The sequence below is a fragment of the Canis lupus genome, chromosome 5 (genome assembly GCF_003254725.2).
Source record: "Canis lupus dingo isolate Sandy chromosome 5, ASM325472v2, whole genome shotgun sequence".
Lineage (NCBI taxonomy): Eukaryota > Metazoa > Chordata > Mammalia > Carnivora > Canidae > Canis > Canis lupus.
Window position 1 is genome coordinate 32,668,822 of NC_064247.1, and position 27,688 is coordinate 32,696,509.

At 50.7% G+C, this 27,688-nt stretch overlaps 2 protein-coding genes across 2 annotated transcripts; one reads left to right on the top strand and one right to left on the bottom strand.

Moving 5' to 3' along the window:
* Nucleotides 1-1,151: 1,151 nt before the first annotated feature.
* TP53 (tumor protein p53) lies at nt 1,152-14,726 on the bottom strand. Its single transcript, XM_025428522.3, has 11 exons — nt 14,551-14,726; nt 5,628-5,729; nt 5,454-5,475; nt 5,124-5,363; nt 4,435-4,621; nt 4,241-4,353; nt 3,909-4,018; nt 3,511-3,647; nt 3,151-3,224; nt 2,664-2,770; nt 1,152-2,042 (listed from the first exon to the last, which is right to left on the bottom strand). The coding sequence occupies exons 2-11, from the start codon at nt 5,699-5,701 to the stop codon at nt 1,961-1,963; spliced, it is 1,146 nt and encodes a 381-aa protein (XP_025284307.1). The 5' UTR covers nt 5,702-5,729; nt 14,551-14,726; the 3' UTR covers nt 1,152-1,960.
* Nucleotides 14,727-14,769: 43 nt separating this feature from the next.
* Nucleotides 14,770-26,789, top strand: WRAP53 (WD repeat containing antisense to TP53). The gene is given in 11 exon segments (XM_025428521.3): nt 14,770-16,313; nt 16,473-16,568; nt 16,841-16,952; nt 24,462-24,550; nt 24,751-24,841; nt 24,949-25,081; nt 25,644-25,852; nt 26,063-26,166; nt 26,307-26,441; nt 26,528-26,688; nt 26,691-26,789. Coding segments are annotated over 11 exon segments (1,614 nt in total). The 5' UTR covers nt 14,770-15,912; the 3' UTR covers nt 26,774-26,789.
* Nucleotides 26,790-27,688: the final 899 nt, after the last annotated feature.

Sequence of the window (27,688 nt, forward strand, 5' to 3'; positions counted from 1 at the left end):
AAATGTGAGTCAGGGGTGCTGGACACTGGTCATAAGGAAGCTTCAAGGTGACCCATCTAGGAGTGAGAGGGGTTTTAAGAGCTCTGGTTTGCCAAGGCTGCAGTGGGTGGAGAGAGATGGAGAACTGTCTCTGGAGATGGTTCCAGGTCTCCTGGGGAGTGTTTGGCATTGCCCAGGCAAAAAAGAGGAAGAAGGTGATTTTGAGGCCAGGCAGGCTGGTGGCTGCACAGCCATCTGGGACCTTTGGGGCAAGCCAAGGTACTCCCACAGGAACTTTAAGGCTGCTTGATAAGGCAGAGAGGACACTGGCCCCAGAGGCCTCTCTGGACCTTAGCACCCCGCCCTCTGCCTCCAGGGAGGGGGTGGGCCAAGCCATGTCCCCACTGTCTCACCATCCCTTCAAGCACTGGCTTCACCAGCAGTGGGTGATGGGGAGAGCTTGCTCCCAGCCCCCCTCCCTGGGAGCCAGCAGCACTGAGTAGAACAGGCGGGGTGCCGAGCTCCCCAACCTCAGCTCTCCTCCCTACCCCAAGAAGCCCTTTGAAAGGTTTTCCTGGCAGAGTTTAAAGCTTCAATTCATTGAATTGCCTGGCATGAGGCCCAGGATGAGGGGATGTCGGGAAGGCCCCGGCCCCACACTCCAGCCCTCACCTTAGCCGCCCCCACTTTCCTGGGACCCTGGCTGGCAGGCCTCCCCTGTTCCCCTATCTTCATCCAACAGCACCCACCACCTTTCCCTCGGGGACCCAGGTATCCTGCCCCTTTCTTGTGGAGCAGATGGCCACCCCAGAGGCTCAGGCTTGCTAAATCAGACATTTAAATCCCATAATCCTTGGTGAGAGGCCGAAGGAGGGGGGTAACAGCCCAATCCTAGAAGCAGGGGCAGGAGAGAACTTTATGCCAGCCCTGGCAGAAGGGGAGGAGGAAGGGACAGTTGGTTCTCGGGTTATGAATGGAGTACCCCCCTCCCTTGTTGTCATGCAGCCTGCAGACTGACCCAGTCTCCAGCTTTTGTTCTCCAGAGCCCCGGCCTTGGGCACCCCCCCACCCCAGCCCACACTCCCTGGAGACTCAGGTGGCTGCCTCCCAACGTCACCTCCTTCCTCATCCCTGCGGCATGGCGGGCCCCATGCAGCCCGCGGACACACACATGGTAGTAAAGTTTTATTGTAAAATAAGAGATTGATATAAAAACGGGATATAAAAAGGGAAGAGGAGGAGGGGTGGGGGTGATCAATGCATGAATGCAGATGTGCCTCACAGAGTGCAAAAGAAATTGATCCTGAGCAATTGGGGGCGGGGGGGGGGGGAAGCAGTAAAAGCCCTTGGTAGACAAAGATCCTACACCAGGGATGGGATTCTGCAGGGTGTGAGATGGGAGTGAGATTTCATCTTAGGTGCAGGGGTCTCCCAAAAAGGCTGGACAGGATTTGGCCAGGGCAGGGAATGAGCACCCACACAGGCACTAAGTCACAGACATGGGATAAAAGGTGGTTTTGGGGTCAGACAGACATTATTTCATTCATCCTCACAAGCTCAGTGAGGTAGGTATGGTTAATTAGCAATTCATAAAAATGGCCTGTGAAATTAGGAAAAATTCAGCCACTGGCTACAATGATAGAGAACTGGGCTCATGACTCAGTGTCTTAGGGGCTATAAAATGCTCCCAACATTCAGGAACATTTTCCTACCTCTCCCATGGTTCTACACAGTAAAAAACTTAAAAACCAGGCTGGAACGTCCTTTATCTCCCGACCTACCAACTGTGCAGGCCAACTTCTTTAGTAGAGACTTACGGGAAAGGCAAATGGAAGAATCTAGGGTGTTTCTGAGGCACATCTGTACCATGCAAAGTAACACACCGGAATAGGTGTGCTCAAGCTCCCAATTCCAAAAATGCCAGGGAAGGAGGACGAGAGTGAGGGTGTGCGTGTTGGGGGAGGACAGGAAGCAGGGGAAGTCAGTCTGAGTCGGGCCCTTCTCTCTTGAACATCAGTTTTTTATGGCGAGAGGTAGATTGCCCCTTCTTTGCCTTCAGGTGGCTGTTGGGGACACAAGGTGGAGGGGAAGAGACGATATTAGCAAGTGGGAGCCTCGGGGCTCCTTGTCCTAGATCTAGGCTTGGAAGGGTCCAAGGCTGGAGTAAGGGAATTTTTTTTTTTTTTTTTTTTTTGGAATGAGGTAATTTAAGTTAAAATGCTGTAGACACATTTACTGAGCACCCAGGGAACTTCTGTGTGTTCGCTTCCTCTCCCCTCACCCCATCTGATGAACAAGGAAACCGAGCCCCAGAAGGGGAGATGCAAGGCCACACGGATCTGCTCATCCTTGGCAGGGCTGGGGGTCTGGCCCAATCCTGCTGTGTCCAGTATTTTCCCACACGGTTATCAGGTCCCTATTGGAGACCCCACTTGGCACTAGGGGTTGCTGGAGATGACAAACACCCATGCTTGTCCCTTAAGGGGTTTGGGGACCTCCCGAGGCAGAAAAGGGAGTACAGGATCCAACTGGGGGTATGGTAGAAGCAGGTTTGCCCAGGGTGGGACCAACCATGAGGGGATCAGTTCCCTTCCACCTTGAAGGTAGGAGTAGAATGGAATCCTGTGGCTTTCCAACATATGAAGGCAAGGGGGTGGGGCTGCAAGCCGGCCCAGGTCACTCACCTGGAGTGAGCCCTGCTTCCCCCTGGCTCCTTTCCACTCTGGGCATCCTTCAGCTCCAAGGCTTCATTCAGATTCCTGAACATCTCATAGCGTTCACGCCCACGGATCTGTGGCAGTGGGGGGGAGGAGGAGAAAGAATAAGAGGGGGAAGCCACAGTACCATTTAACTCAGACTAAGGTGTAAGTGCCAATCTGCAGCAAGGCACAGCCCGCAGCCACTGTCAAGGCACCGCTGCCCCTTGATGGCAAGTGTGCTAATTGCAGGCGGAGCAGTCAAAAGAAAACTGTGCTCTTGGCCCTCAGCTTGAAACAAATCTTCAATCCAAGAATATCAACTTCAAGAATCAGGGACAGGACCAGAGAAAAGGATGGAGAGAGGAACAGGCCTAGCCTCACATGTGCTCCATTCACATTTTTTTCTTCCCTCATCTGATCCCGCTAAGCGGGGGCAAGAGCCTGCCTTATCTGTTCCTCCCAGCCTTGGTACCTGAAGGGTGAAATATTCTCCATCTAGTGGCTTCTTCTTTTGCGGGGGAGAGGAGCTGGTGCTGGGAGGCAGTGCTGGGAAAGAGAGGAGGAAAAGACAAGAGAAGAGTATGTTTTGAGCAGAATTGCACCCTCTGTATCTGCCCCACATCCTCCTCTTTTTTTTTTTTTTTTCAAGATTATATTTATTTATTCATGAGACATACACACAAAGGCAAAAAAATAGGCAGAGGGAGAGGCAGGCTCCCTACAGGGACCCTGACACGGGACTCGATCCCAGGACCCTGGGATCATGCCTGATGCTCAACCCCTGAGCCACCCAGGTGTCCCTCCTTCACCTCCTCTTGTCTTGCTTGCTTACCTCGCTTGGTACTCCCGGGGGGTGGCTCAGGACAAGGCTCCCCCTTCTTGTGGAAATTCTCCTCCTCAGTCCGGCGGTCTCTCCCGGGACAGGCACAAACGCGTACCTCAAAGCTGTTGCGTCCCAGCACGTTTCCACTACCCAGGTGAGAAGAGAGAAGCAGGGGGCCGTGAGGGTGGTGGGCCCCACTGACTCCTAGCCACCCTCATCCTACGTAGAGCCAAAGCCTACAGACTATTGAGAAGCCACAGGTCAGGGAGGTCCCAAAGCCAGAGGAAAGAAAACCAGGGGAGGCGGATGGCAGAGGAGATTCCACATTGGGACAGGAATGGATGGGAAGGATGGAGGGGGGTACAGTAAGGAAGTGGCCAGGAGCAGGGTGGCAGGCAGGTCCCTACCTGGAGTCTTCCAGGGTGATGATAGTGAGGATGGGCCGCCGGTTCATGCCTCCCATGCAGGAACTGTTACACATGTAGTTGTAGTGGATGGTGGTATAGTCAGAGCCAACCTGAGGTAGAAGGTAGGCCCAGGGTCGGGCCACTCAGCCCTGGGCAGGCCTGTAGTCTATCAGCCTCAGTCTTTCCCAACCGCAGAATGGGATGACCCACCTGCCTCTGCACTCCTCACAGGGCTGCGGGGAGGTTGAAGGAGGAGAAAGCCCCCTCAACTCCCGCCTCACAAATCCCTCCAGCCCCCTCCTCCCAGAGACCCCTCAGATGCCAAACCAGACCTCGGGTGGCTCATAAGGCACCACCACACTGTGTCGAAAAGTGTTTCTGTCGTCCAGGTACTTGGCCCGCAAATTTCCTTCCACTCGGATGAGATGCTGAGGAGGGGCAAGACCTAAGAGCCATCGGGGAGGAATCAGGGCTTTGGGCCCTCTGGGGAGCAGCCTTGTCCCATCTGTAGCCCCCGATGGCTTACCGTCACTACTGTCAGAGCAGCGTTCATGGTGGGGGCAGCGCCGCACAACCTCGGTCACGAACTCCGACTTCTTATAGATGGCCATAGCGCGGACGCAGGTATTGGGTGGGGGTGGGGAGCTGACCCACAGCTGCACGGGGCAGGTCTTCGCCAGCTGGCAAAACAACTTGTTGAGGAGAGGGGAGTACTGTAAGAAAAGGACAGATGGACAGGTCAGGGCATGTGTGCCCGGGGTGGGTGGTGAGAAGTAGAGGGGTCGGGGTCTATTCCAGAAGCTTACTTTATTTTAGACACACAGAGAGAGGCAGAGACACAGGCAGAGGGAGAAGTGGTATGGGATTCGATCCCAGGACCTGGGGCTCACACCCTGAACCAAAGGCAGACGCTCAACTGCTGAGCTGCCCAGGCATCTCCCAGAAGCTTACTTTAAAAGCCAAGGAATGAACAAGTGAAGGAAAATGAAGAAGAGTCCCTTTGCCCCATGACAGGAAAGGTGAAAGCCCAAGGTCAAGGGGGGAAATGTCAACTTTGACACAGAGCTGAGGCCAAAGGTCACAGAATACATAGGTAATGCAGGAAGACTGACAGTGCGGACCGAGAGGAGTCTCAAAATCCCAAACAGAGAAACCCAGGGGCCACAGCCAGGCCCCGGCCAGCCCCATGGAAACCCGCCTCGCAGGGCCACTGACCGTCCAAGTAACAGACTTGGCTGTCCCGGAATGCAGGAACCCCAAACGGAACCCATAGGTGCCAGGGTAGGTCTTCGGGGAAGGGACAGAGGATGATAGGGGCCAGGAGGGGGCCGGTCCAGGGGCTGTGGGGGCAGAAGTGGCTGGCATCCTGGGAGCATCATCTGAGTCTTCGTCTAGCCAGTTCACGACGCTCTCTGGGAGCAGCAGCTCATCCACTGCTGGGCACAGCTCCGAAGACTGTAGGGGGCGAGACCAGAGTCAAGGGTCAGGTCCCTAGGTCCCCAGCTCCCAACCCCCGCCCTGGACCTCCCCACACCCAGTCCTTACCAGAACATTGTTTTCAGGAAGCCTGGAAGATGAGAGCAGAAAGTCAGTGCTGGTTTTGCTTCCTCTGGGCTTCTACTTGGGGGGGCGGGGGGGGGGGTGCTGGGGGTTGGGATTGGGGTGGGTGGGCAGGGGTCCCAGAGGGCTGGTGGGGAGCCTGGCCTGCCCTCCACTTACAGGTTCCACAATTCTGAAAATGTCTCCTGGCTCAGAGGGGGGTCGATATTGAGCTCTGACTGTGGCTCTTGCATCGCAGCTCCTGGGAAGGGAGTGTGGGTGCTGTGGAGGGCAAGGCGAGGGGTCAGCGGGAGACAAGCCCGGGCCCGGGTCCCTCAGCCCCGAGGTGGGAGGGACCCTTCCAGCAACATTATACCAGGGCCTGGGATGCCTTGGCTCCCCCACCTGGGCCTCCCCAGGAGCAGGGCTGCTCCTGCCCATTCCACCCCTGGGCGGCCTACCCCCACACATCCTCAAGGTACAAAGATAACCAGAAAGGGGATTCTAGCCCTCTCATTACAGAGTCCACAAGCCTTCCTGGTTATAAGGATGAAGAACGTCAGCCCACACCCTCCACCTGGACGAAGATACCTGCATGGACCCCCTCATTCCCCACCTGATCCCCTTCATCACGAAGCTTCCTAAGGATCTGCTATCTCCATTCCACCCTTGGCTTGCAGAGTCTTCAGGACCTCCCGGCCGGCATCCCCGACCTTGTCTTCCAGTATTCTCCAGCCAGTGGCTGCCCTTCTCTGCTGCCACACACACACCCCAGTTCATTGGCTCGGGGTTCCCTCTATTGGGAACCCTGGTCCAGCCTCTGCTTGCAGGGGAGTCACCTTCTAGCAGATCATCCCGAATGTCACAGCTCCTCAGGGATGTCTGCCCAGACCACCCAGGCAAAGACTGCCAGCCAAACGCTGTCACCAGTTTTTTTAAAAAAGATTTGATTAATTAATTTATTTGAGAGAGAGAACAAGAGTGAGAGAGTGGCAGAGGGAGGGGGAGAGGGAGAAGCAGGTGAGCTACCTGTCCGGCTCACTGCAGCACTAGCAAAATGCCTCTCACCTGGTTGGGCTCACTGTGGTCAGCAAGTGAATGGTGCCGAAGCCAGGAGCACCTTGTGAGGTGTCCCCAGGAGCCAGCAGGTCAGAGGGAAGGTCCCAGTCTGGGCCCTGGCGCTGTACTAGGCTGCGCTGCCACCATCTCATGACATCTTCCCCAACTCCCGAGTTTGTCAAGAGTTTTGCAAAAAAACACACCCACTGCAAACCAAAGTCCCTATTCATTACCTTTTTGTCTTGTAAAGCACTGACAAGCCTACCGGCCCCACCCTCACCCCCAGCAGCTCTTCCCATTAGCATCTCCATGAACATTCACCTCTACCTGGATTGAAGGCCTGCTTTCTTATGTCCTCAGAGTTTGTGAAATCCTTTCTTGTGGGTTATCTCATTTGTCCCAGAACCACCCTGGCTGCCCAACAGGTGAGGAAGCTGGTCTCAGAGAGGTGGAGGGACTCGCCCACCGCACACAGGCAAATGGATGAGCTTTTATTCGAAATGACCACTCGTGGGGTGCTTGGGTTGCTCAGTGGTGGAGCACCTGCCTTTGGCTCAGGTTGTGAGCCAAAGGGTCCTGGGATCGAGTCCCGCACTGGGGTCCCTGTAGGGAGACTGCTTTTCCCTCTGCCCGTGACTCTGCCGCTCTGTGTCTCTCATGAATAAATAAAATTTTAAAAAAAGCTTTTGAGATTTTATGGAAGGGAGCTCAGAAGTCAAAGCCCTAGGTCTGACATCGTATCATTACTTATATTTGCTGTGCAACTCTACCCATCCCAAGGGCTAGCCTTTTGGCTTCCTTACATGCAGGAATTGAGTTTTGCTCATCTTTGTTTAGTGAAAAATACCTAGGATGGGGAGACATGAGCAGCTGTAGCAGGGCATGGGCTCTGAGGCAGACAGGCTAGGCCTAAATCCCATGCCCACCACCTAATAGGTGGGGAGGTTACTTAACCTCTGTGCCTGGCACAGTAAGAGCTCAACAGATGTGTTTGTTTATAGGATTTTCCATTCTATTAGTTTGATTATTATTTTAGACCCAGAACTTTGTAATTGAGTGGGTGGGGCTTCTGTAGTCCTGCCTCATTAATGCTAGTGCCCCTCTTTCAGGGATCTCTGTTCAGTAAATATGCCAGGAGGGGCTGTCCTGGGATGCTAGGCCCGAGGTCCCAATCCCACTGGGAGGGAGACAGCCTCATAGACAAAGGAGGTCTCTCCCTCTCTTGGTCCTTGGCAGCAAGGTAATTCTGTTTTTCTCAAAAAAGCAGGCACTATCACCAGGAAACCTTTTTGGAGCATGTACTTCCCATGGATGAGGATCAAGGGCCATTAAACTAAATTGTCAGAAGCTCAACCAGACCTTCCAAATGGCTGGGGAGGCAGGACTCATAGATATCCCTGGTGGGAAGGCCAAACTCAGCTGGGACCTCATCCAGTTGCCCACCCCACCACCATCCTAACAATGGCTGTTGTTTGTAATCCGCACAGGGGCTCACTGCTCCGGTGGCTTATCTCATTAATCCTCTCAAGAAACCATAGCAGTGGGTATCTTCAAGCTGAAGGAACTGAGGTTGAAGGAATTAACTCACTCATTCAGATTCAGAAAACTCCCGAGCCAGGGATTTGAATCTGGGCTGTTCAAAAGCCACTGTCCAAGCTCTAAATAATTATGCTCCTCTGGCTTCATCCAGAGTCTGTAAAAATAATAATAATAATAATATTTGTTTGGTGCAAAAAGGTTTTTTTGGCTGAAAGCTATTTGGGAAAACACGATGATTCTTAAAAGCAGCAAGGCAGTATCTGGTAAGACTCAACAACTTACTACTTTGCAGAATCACTTCTAGGTAAGACTCCCTTAGAAGAGTTTTGTATGGAGGGAGCAGGAGTTCTGCGCAAATACGTTCATATCAGTGATGTTCTCCGTGACAGGAAACATCACTATCCATCCGTAGGGATTGGCTACATGAAATACAAGAGTTTACTGCAGCAGTTTAAGGAAATGAATGTATCTGTGTGTACGTAACTAGATAGATATAGCTCAGATTGATTAAAAAAATACAATTCGAGGGGGAAAAAAAAGAAAAACATGGTAACCTAAGTAGTTTATGTGAATTAAAAATATAAAATGAGTACAGTTGACCCTTGAATAATGTGGGGGTTGGGGGCATCGAACCCTGTGCTATAGAAAATTCATGAGTTGGGGCACCTGAGTGGCTCAGTGGCTGAGCTTCTGTCTTGGGCTCAGGTCGTGATCCTGGGGTCCTGGAATCGAGTCCCGCATCAGGATCCCCACAGGGAGACTGCTTCTCCCTCTGCCTATGTCTCTGCCTCTCATGAATAAATACATTTAAAAAGTCTTAAAAAAAAGGGATCCCTGGGTGGCGCAGCGGTTTGGTGCCTGCCTTTGGCCCAGGGCGCGATCCTGGAGACCCGGGATCAAATCCCACGTCGGGCTCCCTGCATAGAGCCTGCTTCTCCCTCTGCCTATGTCTCTCTCTCTCTCTCTCTCTCTCTCTCTCTCTCTGTGACTACCATAAATAAATAAAAATTAAGAAAAAAAAAAGTCTTAAAAAAAAAAAATCCAGGGACGCCTGGGTGGCTCAGTGGTTGAGTGTCTGCCTTTGGCCCAGGGCATGATCCTGGGGTGCCCAGATGGAGTCCCGCATGGAGCCTGCTTCTCTTTACCTGTGTCTCTGCCTCTCTCTCTGTGTCTCTCATGAATAAATAAATAAAATCTTAAAAAAAAAAAAAATCCAGGGGATCCCTGGGTGGCGCAGCGGTTTAGCGCCTGCCTTTGGCCCAGGGCACGATCCTGGAGACCCGGGATCGAATCCCACGTCAGGCTCCCGGTGCATGGAGCCTGCTTCTCCCTCTGCCTATGTCTCTGCCTCTCTCTCTCTCTCTCTCTCTCTGTGTGCCTATCATAAATAAATAAAATTAAAAAAAAAAAAAAAAAAAAAATCCAGGTGTTATCTCTTGACTGACCCAAAATTTAACAGCTTACTATTGAGAAGCCTTACCGATAACATAAGTAACTAAAACATATTATATATATATATTATATACTACATTCTTTTTTTAAAAAAAGATTTTATTTATTTGAGAGGGAGAGAAGCAGACTACCCGCTGAGCAGAGAGCTTGATGCAGGGCTGGATCCCAGGACCCTAAGATAGTGACCTGAGCTAAAGGCAGACTGGCCACCTAGGTGCCCCCCATATACTATATTCTTAAAGTAAGCTAGAGATAATGCTATTAATATAATCACAAGGAAAAAAAGAAACATTCACAATACTGTTACTGTATTTATCCAAAAAACCCATGTATAAGTGGTCCTACACAGTTCAATCCTGTGTTTTCTAAGGGTCAACTGAATTTATTTCTTACCAACATATATATGTGAAAGTATGAAAGACAGATAAAAAGAATTAAAACTTACACTCATGAGACTGGGGGTACCATCAAAGCGACCTTATTTGATTAATGAAGAAAAATTTAAAAAGATGGTATTCATACATTATTTGTTTATTATAATATGAACATGACAAAATGTCAAGTGTTATAATTTCCTCTAGCTTCAAGAATAATCAACATTCTGCCTGTATTGTCTCCCCTATACTTCTAGTGGCTCCGCAGAAGCCCACAGATATTTTTGAGTTACAATCTATGTAAGTTGAAATGCACAATCTTAATTTTGCCATTTAGATAACAAAGTTTGACACATTTTGATATAACCTTGTCACCCAGCCCTACCAAGCATAAGACACTGCTGCCATGTTTCCTTCTGAAAGTTAATATATTTTATGCTTAGATCTACTATCCATCTCAAATTGTGTATAGTATGAGGTAGGGGTCAGAATCCACTCAGCTCTGCTTGTTTCAGCACTCTCTTCAGACTTTCCTTCCCCCATGGATTCATTTTGGAGCTTTTGTAGAAAACCATTTGATTACACTTATGTGTCTTTTCCTGGGCTCTATTCAGTTCATGGTTGTTGTCTTATGGTAGCTTTACAGAATTCTTGAAGTCAGCTAGTTTAAGACCTCCAGCTTTGTACTACACTTTCATTTTGGAATTGCTTGTCAGTTTCTACAAACAAAACCAGCTAGGATTTTGATGGGGATCAAATGAAATCATCTTGGAGTACTGACATCTCAACACTATTGAGTGTTCCATCTATGAATATGGTACTGTTACTTAAATCTTCCGGGCAGCCCGGGTGGCTCAGCGGTTTGGCACTGCCTTCGGCCTGGGGTGTGGTTCTGGGGACCAGGGATCGAGTCCCACGCAGGCTCCCTGCGTGGGGCCTGCTTCTTCCTCTGCCTGTGTCTCTGCCTCTCACTTTGTGTCTCTCATTAATAAACAAATAAAATAAAATAAAATAAAATAAAAATCTTCCTTAAATTCGCTCAGCAATATTTTGCAGTTTCTAACATAGAACTCTTGTCCGTCTTTCTTCAATTTATCCCTGGGTATGCCATGTTTTTGGATGCTTTGTAAATGCCACTGCTTTTATAATTCATTTTCCGACTTCAGATTCAATGGTTGTTATTACATAAAAATACAATTTATGTATATTGCCTTTGTAACCTGTGACCTTGCTATAATCCTTTATCAGTCATGATAGTTCTTCTTTTTAAGAGGTTTCATTTTTTAAGTAATCTCTGCATCCAAGGTGGGCCTCAAATTTACAACTCTGAGATCAAGAGTCATGTATTCTACTGACTGAGCCAACCAGGTGCCCCTTGTGAGTTTTTCAATGCTTCTTCTATTAGCCTGGTTAACACCTTCAGTATAATGTTGAAGGGGTGAGAATCAAATCCTTTCCTAGTTCCTCATCTTAGAAAACAAGCATTCAGTCTGTCACTGTTACGTATTGATGGTAACTTGATTGGGGGTGCTCTTTATCAGACTAAGTTTTCCCTTTCCTAGTTTGCTGGGAGGTTGGCTTTTCTTTTCTTTCTTTTTTTAAAATCATGAATAGGTGTTGCGTGATGTCAACTGCTTTTTATGTATCTGTTGAAATGATCATAGGATTTTTATCCTTCAATCTGTTTATGTGGCAAATTACACTGATTTTTTGAATGTTAAAACATTGCCGTCTAGAGATAAACTCCACTTGATTAGGATGTATTTATCCGTTTTATAGATAATCAGATTTACTTTGCTAAGATTTGTGAGATTTTTGCATATATACATATGTGTGTATATATACACACATATGTATATATGCTGGCAGGAATATTGGTCTAAATGTTTTCTTGTAACATTCTCGTCTGGTTTTGATATGAGGATTCTCAGGATATCATGAAATTAGTTGGGAAGATGTTACCTCTTCTACATTCTGAAAGTTTTTGTAAGATTGTTATTGTTTCTTCCTCAAGTGTCTGAAGAGAAGAAGAAATAGAATAGAAAATAGCATTAACACAGTAGACTTAAACCCAAACCTTACAATAATTGCATTAAATTAAATAGACCAAGCACTCCAATTAAAAGTGATCCAGTGAGGGGGGAAGGAGGGCTGTTTCAACAAGTGGCACTAGAAGAACTGGATATACATCTAGGAAAACCCCAAAAGAAAACAGAACCCCTACCTCACATCACGATAAAAATTACTCTTAATTAATTAGTTAATTAATTATGGCTCAAAGACCTAAATATAAAACCTAAAACCCTAAAGATTCTGGAAGAAAATATCCTAGAATATCTTCATGATCTTGGGGTCAGCAAGGATTTTCTAAACACACAGAACACATTTGAAAGACAGAAGATAAATCTGCTGCTGCTCTGCCTTAGAGGCTGACAGAGAGGCAAGAAACAGGTCAGGAGAAAATAGATACTGACAAAAGACTCCTATCCGGAATATATAAAGAACTGCATGCAGCTGAACGCAAGTTAAAATGGCCAATAAGCACGTGGAAACTGATCACAGCTAAGAGAATTGCAACTGAAAACCACAATGATGCACCACATTAGAAAGTCTGACAAAACCAGATGTGAGGAAAGACAGCTGTTGCTGGTGGGTACATAAAACAGAACAACCACTTTGAAATATACTAATTTTAAAAATCAAATTTAGATCTCTCTCACCTAGCAAATTCCACTCCCAGACGGTTATAAAAAACAAAAACAAAACAAAACAAAACACACACACACAAAACACCCAAAACCAACCCCATGAAAACATAGGACCACAAAGAGAATTGTACAAGAATGTTAATAGCAGCTTTATTCAAAATAACCCCGAACGGTTAACAACCCAAGCGGTCACCGAAAGGAACATGGATTAAAAAAAACCTCACGGTTTATTCATCCAGTGAGATGTGCTAAATACAAAAATACAAAGGTGCAAAAAACACTGATACACTACTGATACAGTAGTACTGGTTACACAGGAACAAGGATGGGTGTCACAGGTATTATGCTGCCGGCGAGAAGCCTACACAAAGGAGCACACACTATGTGGGTCTATTTACACGACGCTCTCTTCAACAGGCACAAGTAGTGACAGAACTCCAAGATGAGGGTCAGAGACCCCCAGAGGGGAGAGGCCCAAGAACCTTCTCTGGGGCGATGACAATGTGTAAATTGTGTCATTTGACAGGCTGCTGGTTAGCAGCCCAAACCTGTCTAATTGCAGTGAGTGTAAATGCTACCTCAATTTCAGAACAAGCCGCACACAAGCACCGCGTGCACTGGCCGGTACCGAGCAGGTGCACAGGTAGGTGAGCGAGCGCAGGCTGGAAGCACCGCGCGCCCGGAGTGACTGACAGGCGGGAGGCGGTATCCCGTCCCCTCGGCTCGGCTCGGCTCGGCTCGGCTCGGCGGGCCCCGCCCCCTCAAGCCCCGCCCCTTCCGCCCTCACGACGTTCGCTCTGCGTCGGAACTCGGAATGGCTGAGTCCCGAGCCGGATGCCAGAGAAACCGTGTCTCGGCCCCACACAAACGGCGCATCGTCGCATTCTGCCATCGTTGTCATTCTCAAATGTACTCGTGCTCGAAAATACCCGGGACTTGCCGTCGGCACGCTTCTGGAGACCTCGTCCCTCGCCCGCCCAGATTGCAGGCGATGGGGTGGGGCGCACCATTCAAGGAGTGGGGGAAGGCTCGAGGTTTGCATCCAAACAGACCCTCCCTCCCGGCCTGCCAAAAGTAGCAGCTAAGGAGTTCAGGGGAAAAAAAAAAAAAAAAAAAAGAAAGAAAAGAAAAAATAAGAAAGAAAAAAGAAAAGAAAAGAAAAGAAAAGAAAGCCAGTAGAGGAGGCGGCGCGCAGCCTCCCTGAGCACGTCAGTCTAAATGACACTTTCCCTCTCCTCGGGGGAACAGTGAACTGCTCCGGAAAAAAAACCGGAAACGCTGCGGCAAGGGGCAGAAATGTAAATGTTCGACCAAACAATAACAGAGCTCGCGGGCCTCCTGGACCCGGACCGTCCCGCCGGGCGTCGCGGGCAGACTGCTCGTGGAGCGCTACCCACGTCCACGCCAGGCAGTCTACTAGGATCGTCTCCATTTAGTGGAGCCAGGGGCCGCTGGGGAGATCCCTCCGGGAAGGACAAAGGTCCGGAAGTTCTGGGACCTGAGCGGCTTGGGCTTCCTGGATCGACCCCCCCGAATGTGATCATGTCGGGACGGAGCCCGAGAGGACCCTCCAGGGATGCTGCGGGCTCGAAGATCTCGGGGGTCCCCAAAATCCCGAGATCGGGGAAAAAACAATCTCGGATCCTGATGCTTTGTGCGTCTTATTTCGGGGTTCTTCACACCCGGCACGGGGAGAGAAAGGGAGGGGAAGGGTGAGGAGGAACCCCTTCGGCCGGCTGCACGTCCCCCTCCTATAAAGCTGAGTCCGGCTGCTCCCAACAGCCCCTTCATCTGCACCCAGGCCTCCCAGCGGTGCATTCCGATATTGGTGCCGCCAGCCAAACTTCCATTCCCCCGCGATCGCTGATCGCGTGCCCCACCCCCAGACCCCAATTCTCCCCAAGCTCAAAACACACAGAGCCGAGAGCCGGTGACTCAGACAGGACTCATCTGGCTCAGTCAGGAGCTTACCCGAACCTCAGGGGAGCGTGTCACCGTCCTGGGAAGCACGCTCCGAGGCCGGACGCCAGAGGATCCCGGAGCCCGGCGGCTACCTGCGCCCAGGATGGTGGCTCTGGACTTTTGAGAAGCTCAAAACTTTTAGCGCCAGTGAGTCCGAGCACATGGGAGGGGAAAATCCCAATCCCAGCAACCCCCGCGAAGCTCCTGGCACAAAGCTGGACAGTCGCCATGACAAGTAAGGGCAAGCAGTTAGCCGGCGCGGGGAGGCGGTGGGGCTGGAGCCCGGGAGGAGGGCCGGGAGCCAGTCCGGATTCTCACTGGGTTGGTGCTACAGCTACTTTACACTGGGGGTGGGGACGGTCGGCAGGCCGGAGCGGGGATGGCAGAATAAGTGGAAACCATTTTAGGAGACACCTGCTCCTGTGTCAGACATGAAGGTGGGAGGGAGAGAGCTTTTGCACCTGTCATTCCCCTCCCGGATGGCTGGATATGCTCTTCTCATCAGCTAGAACGTCACCTTTTAGGAAAGACTTCCTTACTATCCGAATCCAACGAATTCCTTCAGAGACCCTGTGTCACACCATCTTGTTTAATTTCCTTCGCAGCCCTTACCGTTTTCTGCAAAGATTTGTTCCTTGTCTTAGTAACACAGCAGCGTAAGCCATGGGGAGGGGGCGGGGGGGCAGAGACCTTGTCAACTATCTTATTCATTGTATTTATTTCTCGGTGCCTAGTAGCACCTAGTAGCAAGGAAGAGCTCAGTAATAAATGCTTATTGAATGAATGAAAAGAGACGGAAGTCTGAGGAATTTGGCGGAATGAGAAGCAAAAAAAGGTCAAAAGCTGTAAAATCAAACATAGCGCCAGCGCCCTCCGCAGGTGAGGGTGGGTAGTAGGTGCTTTAGGAGTGCCGGAGGGAGACGGCAGGGGGAGCTCAGGCACTGCTCGCCGAGGCAGAGGCTCTCGGACTACAACACCCAGCAACCACCACGAACCCTACGGCTTGATGGGAACGGTAAGCCTCCGCGACCTGTCACGTGCTTGCCCCGCCCCTCCCGCGAAATCTGACCCGGGATGCGGAGGTCCAATGGAAAGGCGGGGCCAAATCCCGCGAGAGCAAGTGGCTCTTAGTGACCGCGGGGGCTGAGGGACGCTGTGCTTGCGGCGGGGCGCGTCCACCGGTCCCGCTCGCCTTCCGGGGTCTTCCGCCCTCTCCCGGAAGAAGGAGGAAGGGCCCCGGACGGGTTTTCCGGGGCTGCGTCCGGGAGCCGAGAAGTTTGAGGCGGTGTGGGCTGTCGTATCGGCAGGGCAGCTGGGCGCTCGAGGGACGAGGGTCGCGGCGGGGGCCGGAGTCCGCGCTTCTTCGGCAGCATGAGCGCGCCCGAGGCGCCCCGGTCGGCCCCGGACTGCCTTGCTGCGGACCAGGCCCCCGCTCCGGCTCCCCTATCTCCTCGGGCTTCCCCGACGGGTGAGAGTCCGGACTCTGAACTGTTGCCACCGCCGGTACCTCCCGCTGGGGACGGCCCGGCCCGCTCGTTCCCGGATCCCGCGGCGGGCTCCCGGGCGCCAGGGGAGGGCGGCCCCGTTTCTGCCTCCACCGCCCTGCAGGCGGGCTTCTCTGCTCCTACCGACTTGAGCCCTCGAATTGAGGAGCCAGAGGTTGGTGAAAACGTGAGCCTTCCCGCAGAAGAAGCGGACGGGCCGGAATTGGGGCCAGGAGAGGCGGTGGAAGGAGTGTCTGAGGACCTCGCCCCGGAGGACGAAGGATACAGGTAGGTGGTGGTGGCAGGGCCGCCGCGGCGTGGAAGGTGCGTGGGAGTGCACTGCGCGCGTACCCGCGGGTCGGCAGCCCCACCGCTGCGGGCCTGCTTTCTCCGTGCTTTGCCCACCTGGGTTTGCTGTCCCCCACTCTCCCTACATCTTCCTTCCAGCACCCGGAACTACTGCTTCTCCCAGCTCCCTCGGTTTCTCAGTGGTTCCTGGTCAGAGTTCACCCAACCCGAGAACTTCTTGAAAGGCTGTAAGTGGTAAGTGAGGACAAGGAGGCGGGGAAGATCACCATGCCCAGGATTTTCACCATTGATAAAAACCCTGATTATCTGGGAGAAGGAGTAAGAGTTCCTCTTGGATTGAGCTTAAAACTCATCTAGGATTATGTGTCTTCTGCTTTCCTCAGGGCCTTGGCAGGGGAGGGTCCTACACTGACCCACCCTACAGGTAGCCTGGGCCCTAGCCCTGCACTTGGAAAGTGTAGGCCTGTAGTCCTGTCCAGCTTTCTGACTCTTTTCTATTCCTACAGGGCTCCTGATGGTTCCTGCATCTTGACCAATAGTGCGGATAACATCCTGCGGATTTATAACCTGCCCCCAGAGCTGTACAATGAGGGGGAACAGGTGGAATATGCAGAGATGGTAAGGGTAGGGGCTACCTTGCCCCTTCACGGGACGCTGAGCATTTCAGCCCTCTGTGTAGATGGAGAAACTTGAGTCCACATGTTCACAAACATTGTTTCTTCGTGAATGTACACAGGTGGCATGTTCATGTTTAAAGAGGTGGTCATTCTTCCTTTAGTGGTGAATATGTGTTTTTCATAAGAGTAACAAATTTCTCGTGGCAGTGTTTAATTGACTTACACGTATTTATTGAATGATCGTTAATGTATCAGTTACTGTGTCTGATGCTGAAAGTGCTGAACGAGGCAGATGAAGAGCTGGTTTCATTTCTCACGTGAGAGTTAGATAACACACATGTAAACCAATAAAGAGTAAAGTTCGTCAAAGATTATGATAAATGTTGTGAAAGAAATAAACAGAATGAGGAGGGAAGAGCCAGAGGAGACCCCTTTAGATAAACTTGTCAGGAAGGGAGGCTCTCTGAGGAGATGTTTGAGCTAAGATGTGAAGGATGATGGGATCAGTCATGCCAAGAGCTGTAGAAAGAGCATCCCAGGAAGAGGCAATGACATTACAGAGTCTCAGAGTGAGAAAGGAGCTTTGTATGTTCAGGGAACAGGAGGAAGGCTTGCCCACCTGGACGGAGGCCAGTGTGAGATGGATCCCATGAACGACCTACATTGTGTCCGATCTGGTGGGTAGGCCATTTAGAATTTATTTAGGAAACCAGGGGAGAGTTTTAAAACGAAAAAGTAAAATGATGGCTGAAATTTAGAGAATGGATTATGGTGAACAAGAGTGAAATCAGGGGGCTACATTAGGATGCATTTATCCTGGTCCAGGTGAGAAACTGGTGGCTGGGGCCTGAGGTGGCAGCAGGAGAAATGGAGAAGTGTGGGTGGATTTGAAGTATATTTTGTAGGACGTGGAGGTCAAATGGAAATGAAAGGTGTAGGGAAGGAAGCAATCAAGGGTCCAGGTGTTTGCAGCCGGGTAGATAGTGGTACGATTTACTCAGGAGGAAACAGATATGAAGAGGTATTGGGACAAATCAAGGGTGTTTAGATCTGTGACATGTGAAGCTAAGAGAGAAATTGGGGCGGGGGGGTGTACTTTAGGAAGTGGAGAAGTGTGTAGATGATATCTGCCATCTAGCGAACAGATTCAGTATCAAGAGTGTAGCCAGAGGGATCCCTGGGTGGCGCAGAGGTTTGGCGCCTGCCTTTGGCCCAGGGCGTGATCCTGGAGACCCGGGATCGAATCCCATATCGGGCTCCTGGTGCATGGAGCCTGCTTCTCCCTCTGCCTATATCTCTGCGCCTCTCTCTCTCTCTCTGACTATCATAAATAAATAAAAAATTAAAAAAAAAAAAAAAAAAAAAGAGTGTAGCCAGAGAAGAATAGAGAGGCTCTACTCTAGTAGAGCCTGGAGTGCTCCAGCAGATGGAGGTGGAGTGCAGGAGGGGTGACAAAAGCAGAGGCAGAGTCTGGTCTAATGCTGTTAAGGGTGAGACAAACTTAGAGAATGACCTAAGAAGACATTAGTGACCTTGGCAAGAGCTCCTATAGAGGAGTTATGGAGGCAGAAACCGAGTAGGGCGGGTGGAGGAGGAGGTGTAGACAAATCTTTGGAAAGTTTCCTGTGGAAGGGAGTTGAGAAGTGGAACGGTGGGATCCCCAGGTGGCTCAGCGGTTTAGCTCCTGCCTTTGGCCGAGGGCGCGATCCTGGAGTCCCGGGATCAGGTCCCACATTGGGCTCCCGGCACAGAGCCTGCTTCTCCCTCCTCCTGTGTCTCTGCCTCTCTCTCTCTCTTTCTCTCTATGTCTATCATGAATGAATAAATAAATCTTAAAAAAATTAAAAAAAATAGAAATGGAATGGTGACCAGAGGGAATACAGGGCCAAAGAAAGGTTAACGGGGTGCTTCTGCAGGGTCAGGAATAACCCTGTAGACGGAGGAATTGATGCTGGAGAGGAGAGGGGCGTGACAGGTCCCTGAGCAGCTGGCTGAGGACAGGATCCAGAGCACAGCAGAGGACTCGTTAGGTGCAGAGTACTCTCTGGCAGTAGGGCTTGTGGTTGGAAGATTTCTGCCTCTCCTCACTTGGCTTTTCAGTGAAGCATAAAGGAAGGTTATCAGCAGAAGGAAGAGGGTCTGTGGGGAGAGCGCAGAAGGTGTGAATGATTGGTCCTGGGCAGTCAGGAATCCAAGGCATCAAGGAACGTGGCAGCGTCGCTGTTCTGTGGTCAGGGCCCACTGGAAATGTGTCGCCATCCATTTAAAGTGAAGTCTGGTAACCTCATCGTGCATCTCTCCCCAGTACGTGAACTGGCTGTGTTTCCACTGTTTGTCACGTGGGGATGAGGATCGTGCTCACAGGGGAGTTGTGAGAATTAGAAGTATTAACGTGACATGTATGAACTTGTGCCTGGTTTGTATTCAGCAAACCCTAGTCGTTGGTATTAGTTGAGTCAAGCATGGAATAGGAGGATGGCCTGGCTCGGGTTTGCCAGCAGAGAAAGACCAGGGTGTCTTGAGAGCACCCTCAGGAGGGTGGATGTAGTGGTTGACTCGCATGTAAAGCAGATAAAGGAAGTGGATTGTAAATGTGTTTTTGATGAAGCAGAATAATTGTGGTGGGAGAAATAGAGCAAGTCAGCTGGATAGGTTGGAGATGGTAGAGATTGTGAGGTGACAGCCTGGGACCTGATCGTGGGAATGATGGCTGATGTCTGGGGAAGGCCATGGCAGGGGGTGGTGCTCTGGAAGTCAGGTGATGGGGGAGACCAGAGTGTTAGATGGAGCTGTTCCATTCTTTCATTGATTCATTAAGTCAACACGTTTTTGTTGAGAGCATTCTAGGTGCTAGGCCCTATTTTAGGTACCAGGGATCATTTGGGAACAAAAACAGGTACAAGTCCCTGTCCTCTTTATGTGATAACTTAAATTCTAGCACAGGGAGTAGAGAATAAGGAAATAACCACGTAAAAGATCTACCTGCCAAGGGCCATGAAGAAAAATAAAGCAAGGAAGAGGATCGGGCGAGGGAACTGCAATTTTAAAAAGAATGGTCGTTAAGACCTCACTATTAAGGCAAGGTTATGATCCTATAGTAGGTGGTTTTTTTATAGTGCTTTTTAAAATTTTTTAACAGTTGTATAATCTAAGTGATTTTTAACAGTTGTATTCTAAGTGATTTCCGCAGGATTTGGGACTCCATGGTCACGTGTCAGTTGTATGATGCTGTGCTGGGTGCCGATGCTAGATCATTCCCTTACGTAGTCCCCTGTTTTGGACAGTTGGGTTTCTGGGAGTTTGTATCATCAATTATTCAGTGAACACCTTCATGTGTTTTGATGGAGATTCTGTTCATAAGAGAGATTTATGAGTAAGAAATACCCTGGGTCAGGAGTATTGATATTTGTTTTACGTCTTGCGATACAGATAGCCAACTTGTTTTCAAAACCTCCCGTGTTTTTTCCTTTTTTTTTTTTTTTTTTTGTACTGCTGTTCACAGTGTGGACGTACCAGTTCCATCACGGCTGCACTCATTAGATAATTTCACTTTCTATATCTGCAAGCTTAGTATTTGGAAATGGGCACGATTAGTGTAGGTGGGGAAATTGGGGGAGGTCGTTTTTGAGTGTTTCCATATACCTGTTTCTTCCCAACCTAGTTTCCTAATTCCTCTCCTCCCATTTCTGACTTTTCTTTCTTTTTTAAAAAGATTTTATTTATCTGAAAGAGAGGAAGGGAAAGAGAATTTGAGCATGAGTAAGGGGAGGGGTGAAGGGAGAGAGAAAAGCAGGCTCCCCACTGAGCAGCGAGCCTAATTTAGAGCTTGATCGCAGGACCCTGAGATCATGACCTTAGCTGAAGGCAGATACTCAACTGACTGAGCCACCCACGTGCAGTCTCTGACATTCCACAGAGCTTTCTGGAACTCCCATTCCTAACTCCCCAGCCTTGGCACTCCTCCCCCGTTTTCTCCCTACCCTGAGGCTCTTACCTGAGACCTTCACTTGCTCTAGCCCTATCCAGGTGCCCTGCATATCTCAGGTTCCAAGGGGGGCTCTCTTTGTGAAAACCTTCCCTTTGAGGGTTATGCCGAGTCTCTATTCACCAAGGACATCTGGCTCTCCTGTGCACTCCAACTCTTTCTACCATCTTGGTGATCTCGGGTATCCAAACCAGAAGCCTAGGTCTCATCTTTTAATTCCTTTTCCCTGATGCCCCACACCCAATTGATTACCAGAGTCCATCAAGTCCCACTAATCTTTCAGATCCATCTGCTTCTCCCCGCTCTGCTAACCCTGCTTTAATTCAGGTCTTTTTATTGGGGCTCTTATATTGCTGGAAGAGTTTCCTGTCTTTGTTTTTTCATTAAAACATTTCTTATTGATTTCTGGTGATATACTTGGTGTTGGGGAACCAGTGGTGAGCCAGATAGATACAGTTCTTGCCTCCTCAGATGGGTATGATGTGGAGTGAGGAGCATGGAGGGCTGTAGGAATGTGGAGTGGGGCACCCTGCTCTGTGGAGAGTTTTAGGTGAGGCCTCCCAGTGAAAAAAGCATCTAAAGGACCAGGAGGGTGATTAGGATTCAACCAAAAGGAGTTGTTGAGGGAGGTGAAGGAATAACATTCCAGACTCAGACACTAGTATGTGTGAAAGCCTGCAGATTGAGGGTATGGTGCATTGGCACCTTCTGGGGATGGGGAGTCAAAACGGTGGGATGTAGAGATTGTAAGGGAGTGAGTCTGGAGGGATGAGCCCTGAGAGGTGGGTAAGGGGTAGCCACCTGGTAAGGAGATTCAGTTTTACACTGAGGGTTATGTGGACTCCGTAAATGTTTTAAGCAGGAGGTGATGCTGGACAGAATTCTAATTTAACAAGGTCTCCAGGGCCTGCATGTGGCTGCAGTGTGGAGCACTGACGACGGGTAGGTTGGAGTGTGATGGTGTAGGGAGGCCTGGAGAACTTGTAGTGTTGCAGCAATGGTTTCAGGAAGGCAGTAACTTTGCATGGGACCAGGGAAGTCCCATGGGACTTCCTGGGACTCCCACTCCATGGGAAGGGAGTGCACATGTTTGAGAGAGCCCCAGAAGGTGGGCTTGGCAAGGTTCATGTTGCCAGCAGCTGTTTGGTCTTGCTCAGGCTGGACCAGGAGTGGAAGCAGAGTGAAGAGCCATAGTGGTCAAGATTAGTGCTCAGATTGGAGGCTTAGATACACAAATGTGGAGCCCCGGGAGAACAGTAGGTTTGAAGGAAGGAGGTGGGAGTTGGGTCTGTTATAGACCCACCGAGTATGAGATGCCCTTGGGGTGTGCCAGTGGAGCTGTGCCAGGAGGTCTGATATGTGGGTTCAGAGTGGAGAGAAGTCAGGGGTGCAGGATGTCATGTCGAGGGCCAGCAAGTAAGTGACAAAGACAGTCACCCAGATGTTTGAAAGATTCTCTTCAAATCAGAGGAAAGGACAATGCTCAGTATAACAGTGAGCAGAGGTTATGAAAAACGATACTTAAGTGACCAGTGAGCATGGGTGTGTGTCTACCTTCAGTGATCATGAGGGAAATGCAGATTTATACCACAGTGAAAATCTGTTCCACAGCCTTCAGTGGAGAAAAAGTTAAAAGTCTGGCGATACCAAGAGGACGCCGAGCAACTGGCCCTCGCATGCCGCCTGGGAGGACAGTGGATTGGGGTGGGCACTTGGGACCCAACTGTGACCTAGCGGAGGTGGCGACGCACATGCCAGAGAGCCTAGTACCTTAGCAGGAATTGCAGAGCCACCCTCACACATGTGCCCCAGAATGTTCAAAGCACACCTGCCAAAATATGGAAAAACACCGGTGACTATCAATAGAGAAAGATAGCGGGGTACTGTCCAGTAGCAAGATGTCTGGATTAGAGCTAGATGTGTCGCCATGGTTACGCCTCCCAGTCACAAAGGGATGTGTACTGCCTAGTACCATTGGTATTAAATGTAAAGGCATGCAAGACAACGGTATACATTGTGTTTTGGAGTGTTTTGGTATGAATGTATTTCTTTTAAAGATTTTTATTCATTATTTTTATTTATTTTTAAAAAATATTATGTATTTATTCATAAGACAGAGAGAGAGAGGCAGAGACACAGGCAGAGGGAGAAGCAGGCTCTACGCAGGGAGCACGACGTGTGACTCAATCCCGGGTCTCCAGGATCACACCCTGTGCTGAAGGGGGCACTAAACCGCTGAGCCACCGGGGCTGCCCTCATTATTCATTTTATTTATTTTATTTTTAATTTTTTTTTTTAAGATTTCATTTATTTATTCATGAGAGAGAGAGAGGCAGAGACACAGGCAGAGGGAGAAGCAGGCTCCATGTAGGGAGCCTGGTATGGGACTCGATCCCTGGTCTCCAGAATCATGCCCTGGACTGAAGGCGGCGCCAAACTGCTGAGCCACCGGGCTGCCCCTCATTATTCATTTTAGAGAGAGAGGGAGAATGTGTGTACAGAGGGGGAAGGAGAGGGAGAAGTGGAGAGTGGAGAGAAGGGCCAGCTCCTAGCTTACTAGGAGCCTGACATGGTGCTTGATCCCAGGACTCTGAGATCCCGTGATCCTAAGACATGAGCCGGGTCCGACGCTCGACTGAGCCACCCAGGTGCCCCTGTATGAATATATTTCTAGGGACGCCTGGGTGGCTCAGAGGTTGAGCGTCTGCCTTCGACTAGGAGTGATCCTGGGGTCCTGGGATCGAGTCCCATCTCGGGCTCTCCATAGGGAGCCTGCTTCTCTCTCTGCCCGTGGTTCTGCCTCTCTGTGTCTCTCATGAATAAATACATAAAATCCCTTAAAAAAATGTATTTCTAAAAAAGTGCACAATAATGATAAATTCAGGATAGTATTTACCTCTGAGGGAGGATTTCCTTGGGAAGAAGTTTTAACTGTTTTATCTTTTATTTTTTAAGCTGTGTGGAGTCGTCCCAGGAGTTTTTACAAATATTTCTTTTGTTTGAACCATTTAATAATTTTTAAAAAAGATTTTTATTTATTAATTCATGAGAGATACATAGAGAGGCAGAGACACAGGCAGAGGGAGAAGCAGGCTCTATGCAAGGAGCCCAATGCGGGACTCAAACCCGGGAGTCCAGGATCACACCCTGAGCCAAAGGCGGGTGCTCAACCACTGAGCCACTCAGGCATCCCTTATTTATTTATTTAACTAATTTTTTTTTCTAAAGGATCAAATGACATGTAGTTAGGTGTTCAGTAAGTATTCATTTCAGTGGCTGGTTCCTGGCTTCTGTTTGGGACATTATTTGCTTCTTTCTAAGTGTTTAAAAGGTAAAAGGATAAATCTGCATGGCTTTTGGTGGCCCAAACCTGACATTAAAGTCTGAGCTGACTCTTGAATATTGAGATCAGGATTCTGTTCTTCATACTAATGCCGTCTGCCTTCTCCCACTTGGTTAAGTGCTGACCGTCTCGCTCTGTCATAAAACTGCTGGTGACCCAAGCATTCCTGCATCTCTGTCCAGGTCCCTGTCCTTCGAATGGTGGAAGGTGACACCATCTATGATTATTGTTGGTATTCTCTGATGTCTTCATCCGAGCCAGACACCTCCTAGTAAGTGATGTCCTTTGTCTACCCCCTGCCCTCCCCTCCCCCCAGTTTCATGGGGAGCCCCTACTGGGAGAGCTGGGGGCTGCCAGGGGTCTCTGGGGAGGACAGCTTGGTGTACCCTTCAGATGCAAGTGGAGAGGGCCAGTTGGCTTCCTCCCCTTCCTTTGACAGTACGGGGACCTCAGTGTCCGTGTCTCTCTCAGCGTGGCCAGCAGCAGCCGGGAGAACCCCATTCACATCTGGGATGCATTTACTGGAGAGCTCCGGGCTTCCTTTCGTGCCTACAACCACCTGGTAGGGACTGTCCCGCCCAGTCCCAGGGCTCATCCTGCCCCAGCTCTCTTTCCTTGGGGACAGCTGAGGCTTTGCTAGGCCTGTTTGCAGTGCTTTCCTGCTCCTAGGACGAGCTGACGGCAGCCCACTCGCTCTGCTTCTCCCCTGACGGCTCCCAGCTCTTCTGTGGCTTCAACAGGACCATACGGGTCTTTTCCACGGCCCGGCCTGGCCGTGACTGTGAGGTCCGAGCCACGTTTGGTAAGTATCTGTGCCTCCCAAGGGAGGAGGAAGGAGAAGGGCACTGACCTGTACAGAGGGACCTTGTGTGAGCTAGGGGACCAGGCATGTCACATCATCTTTAGGACAGCCCAGGAAGGTGGGGAGGGGGCAGGTTGTACTAAGTGGGCAGAGGAGAAAACAGATTTAGGGAGGGGGTGAAACTTTCCTGGGGTCAAGCTGTATGGTAAAGAGCTGGTTCACTCCTGAGCCCATGCCCTGTCAGCTATGTACCCCTTGCTCTCCAAAATCCTGGTATCTAGGAAATTGGAGATGAAGCCAATTTCATTCTCTTGTGAGCCTTCAGCTTTCCATCCCTCAAGATACATATTTGAGAAGGAGGAAATAAGTCTTGAGCATTTAGGTCCTTTGCGGGGATAGAAGATTCTGGGGAGTATCAGAGGTCTTTTATCCTGCTTGTGACAGACGGGACAGGGGAGTCGTTGATTCCCAGCTCATGGGACAGGAGATGGATGTGCACTGCTGATTAGATTGGTTAATGTCAGGTGTCCTTACCCTGTCCCCAACTTTGTTCCTTTCCTAGCCAAAAAGCAGGGCCAGAGTGGCATCATCTCCTGCATAGCCTTCAGCCCAGCCCAACCCCTCTACGCTTGTGGCTCCTATAGCCGTTCCCTGGGTCTGTATGCCTGTGATGATGGCTCCCCTCTTGCTTTGCTGGGAGGACACCAAGGAGGCATCACTCACCTCTGCTTTCACCCTGATGGCAACCGCTTCTTCTCAGGAGCCCGCAAGGTAGGGGTCATGTCCTGAGATTCCAAAGAGGGTGCACAGAAGGCAGTAATGGGGATGTCATCTGTGATGTGTTGGGGGACAGACGTGGGAAAAAATTAAGCCAAGCTAAGGAAGCATCTGTAAACCTTGAGGGAAGCAAGGATGTCTCGAGGGGGTGAATGGAGTGGGCAGGGGAGGGATGGACTCCAGGCCCCTGCTCTATGTCTTTAGGATGCTGAGCTTCTGTGCTGGGACCTCCGGCAGCCCAGCCATCCACTGTGGTCGCTGAGTCGAGAGGTGACCACCAATCAGCGCATCTACTTCGATCTGGATTCGTGAGTGACTGGGACCTTCCTGCCCAGGGTCCTGTTGCCCCAGGGATGTCAGAGCCCAGCTGGAGGTCCCAGGCCCTGGATGGTGAGGGATTCCTGCCCTGAGGAGGTGATTCCGTGTCAACAAGTGCCTCTCTTCCCAGGACTGGGCAGTTCTTGGTGAGCGGGAGCACCAGTGGGGCTGTGTCTGTGTGGGACACCGGCGGGGCTGGACAGGAAGGGAAGCCGGAGCCATTGCTGAGTTTTCTGCCCCAGAAAGACTGTACCAACGGAGTGAGGTGACCATTTACTCCCACAGGTCGTGGGGCTCAGGTCTGTGAGGGAGGTGAGGTGCTGATGACCCTGCCGGTCTTTCTCCCTCCAGTCTGCACCCTAGCCTGCCATTGCTGGCCACCGCCTCCGGTCAGCGTGTGTTCCCAGAGCCCACAGAGAGTGAGGACGAAGGGGAGCGGGAGGTGGACCTTCCCCTGCTTTCCATGCGCCACGTCCACCTCGAATGTCAGCTTCAGCTCTGGTGGTGTGGTGGGGACATGGAACCAGGATAGCTGATGCTCCCCAGGGCCAGAAGGGCCAGGGAGGGACTGAGGAAAGTGAGTGTGAGTTTACATAAAACCGTTTTCTATGGCTCTAGGGTCTTTGTGTCTTTTTTTGGGAGGCACATGATGGAGATGGGGCCCGTGGGGGTACAAGTGGGTGCCTATGTCCAGGGGCAGTGGGGGCTGGCATATTGTTTCCCAAACCCGGGTTGAGAGGTGGGACTAGGCAGGAGCCAATGGGGCGGCTGAACTTGGTGTGAAGTCAAGCGAGTGGGGGTGGGGCTTCGTGCCATTGACTGGCGGGTTGCTAGGCAACTCGGTAAACTGAAGGGGGGAACCTGTTTGAAATCTCACTCCCAAGGTGGGGGCGGCAGGGGTCAGGGTGAGCGTGGCTGAGCGGGAGTGGCAGGCGCTGTGTGTCAGACTGTCGGGTGTGACTGCGTGAGACCGTGCAGACGGTGACAGACAAGACACCCGCTCACACGCGCAACACACTATTTACCATCACCCAGCAGCAGAGGGACCATCATTACTCAGCTCTGGGGGAAGAGGAGCGGGAGCACCCGCCTCTCTTCCCCTGGACTCCCCCAGGATGCAGGCGACTGAGTCGCCAGAGTCAAGGACACACATGAGAGAGTAAAGGTGCCGAGAAGCCACAGACGTCACCTTCTGTATTCCCGCTAGATGCAGGACCAGGGCGGGAGCGTCTCCCTGGGCAGCTGTCACTGGTCTTGTTTCTCCATTTATGTACTTGCTTTGGGGGTGGGGGGCGACTGTGTTATTTCCAGCAGTGGCTGCTCCCCACCCCCAGCCTTGCCAGACTGAGAAGGGGGCTCAGAAGGGACCGTGGGCAGGGGCCTAGACGTGGGACCTCCCCGTCAGGAGGCAGGAGGCAGGGATGGGAGGCCCCCGAGGCGGGGAGGAATGTCACCTCTGCCCAGAGGTGCCGAAAGGAGGGTTACACCCGAAGAGGCAAATCCTCCTCCCTT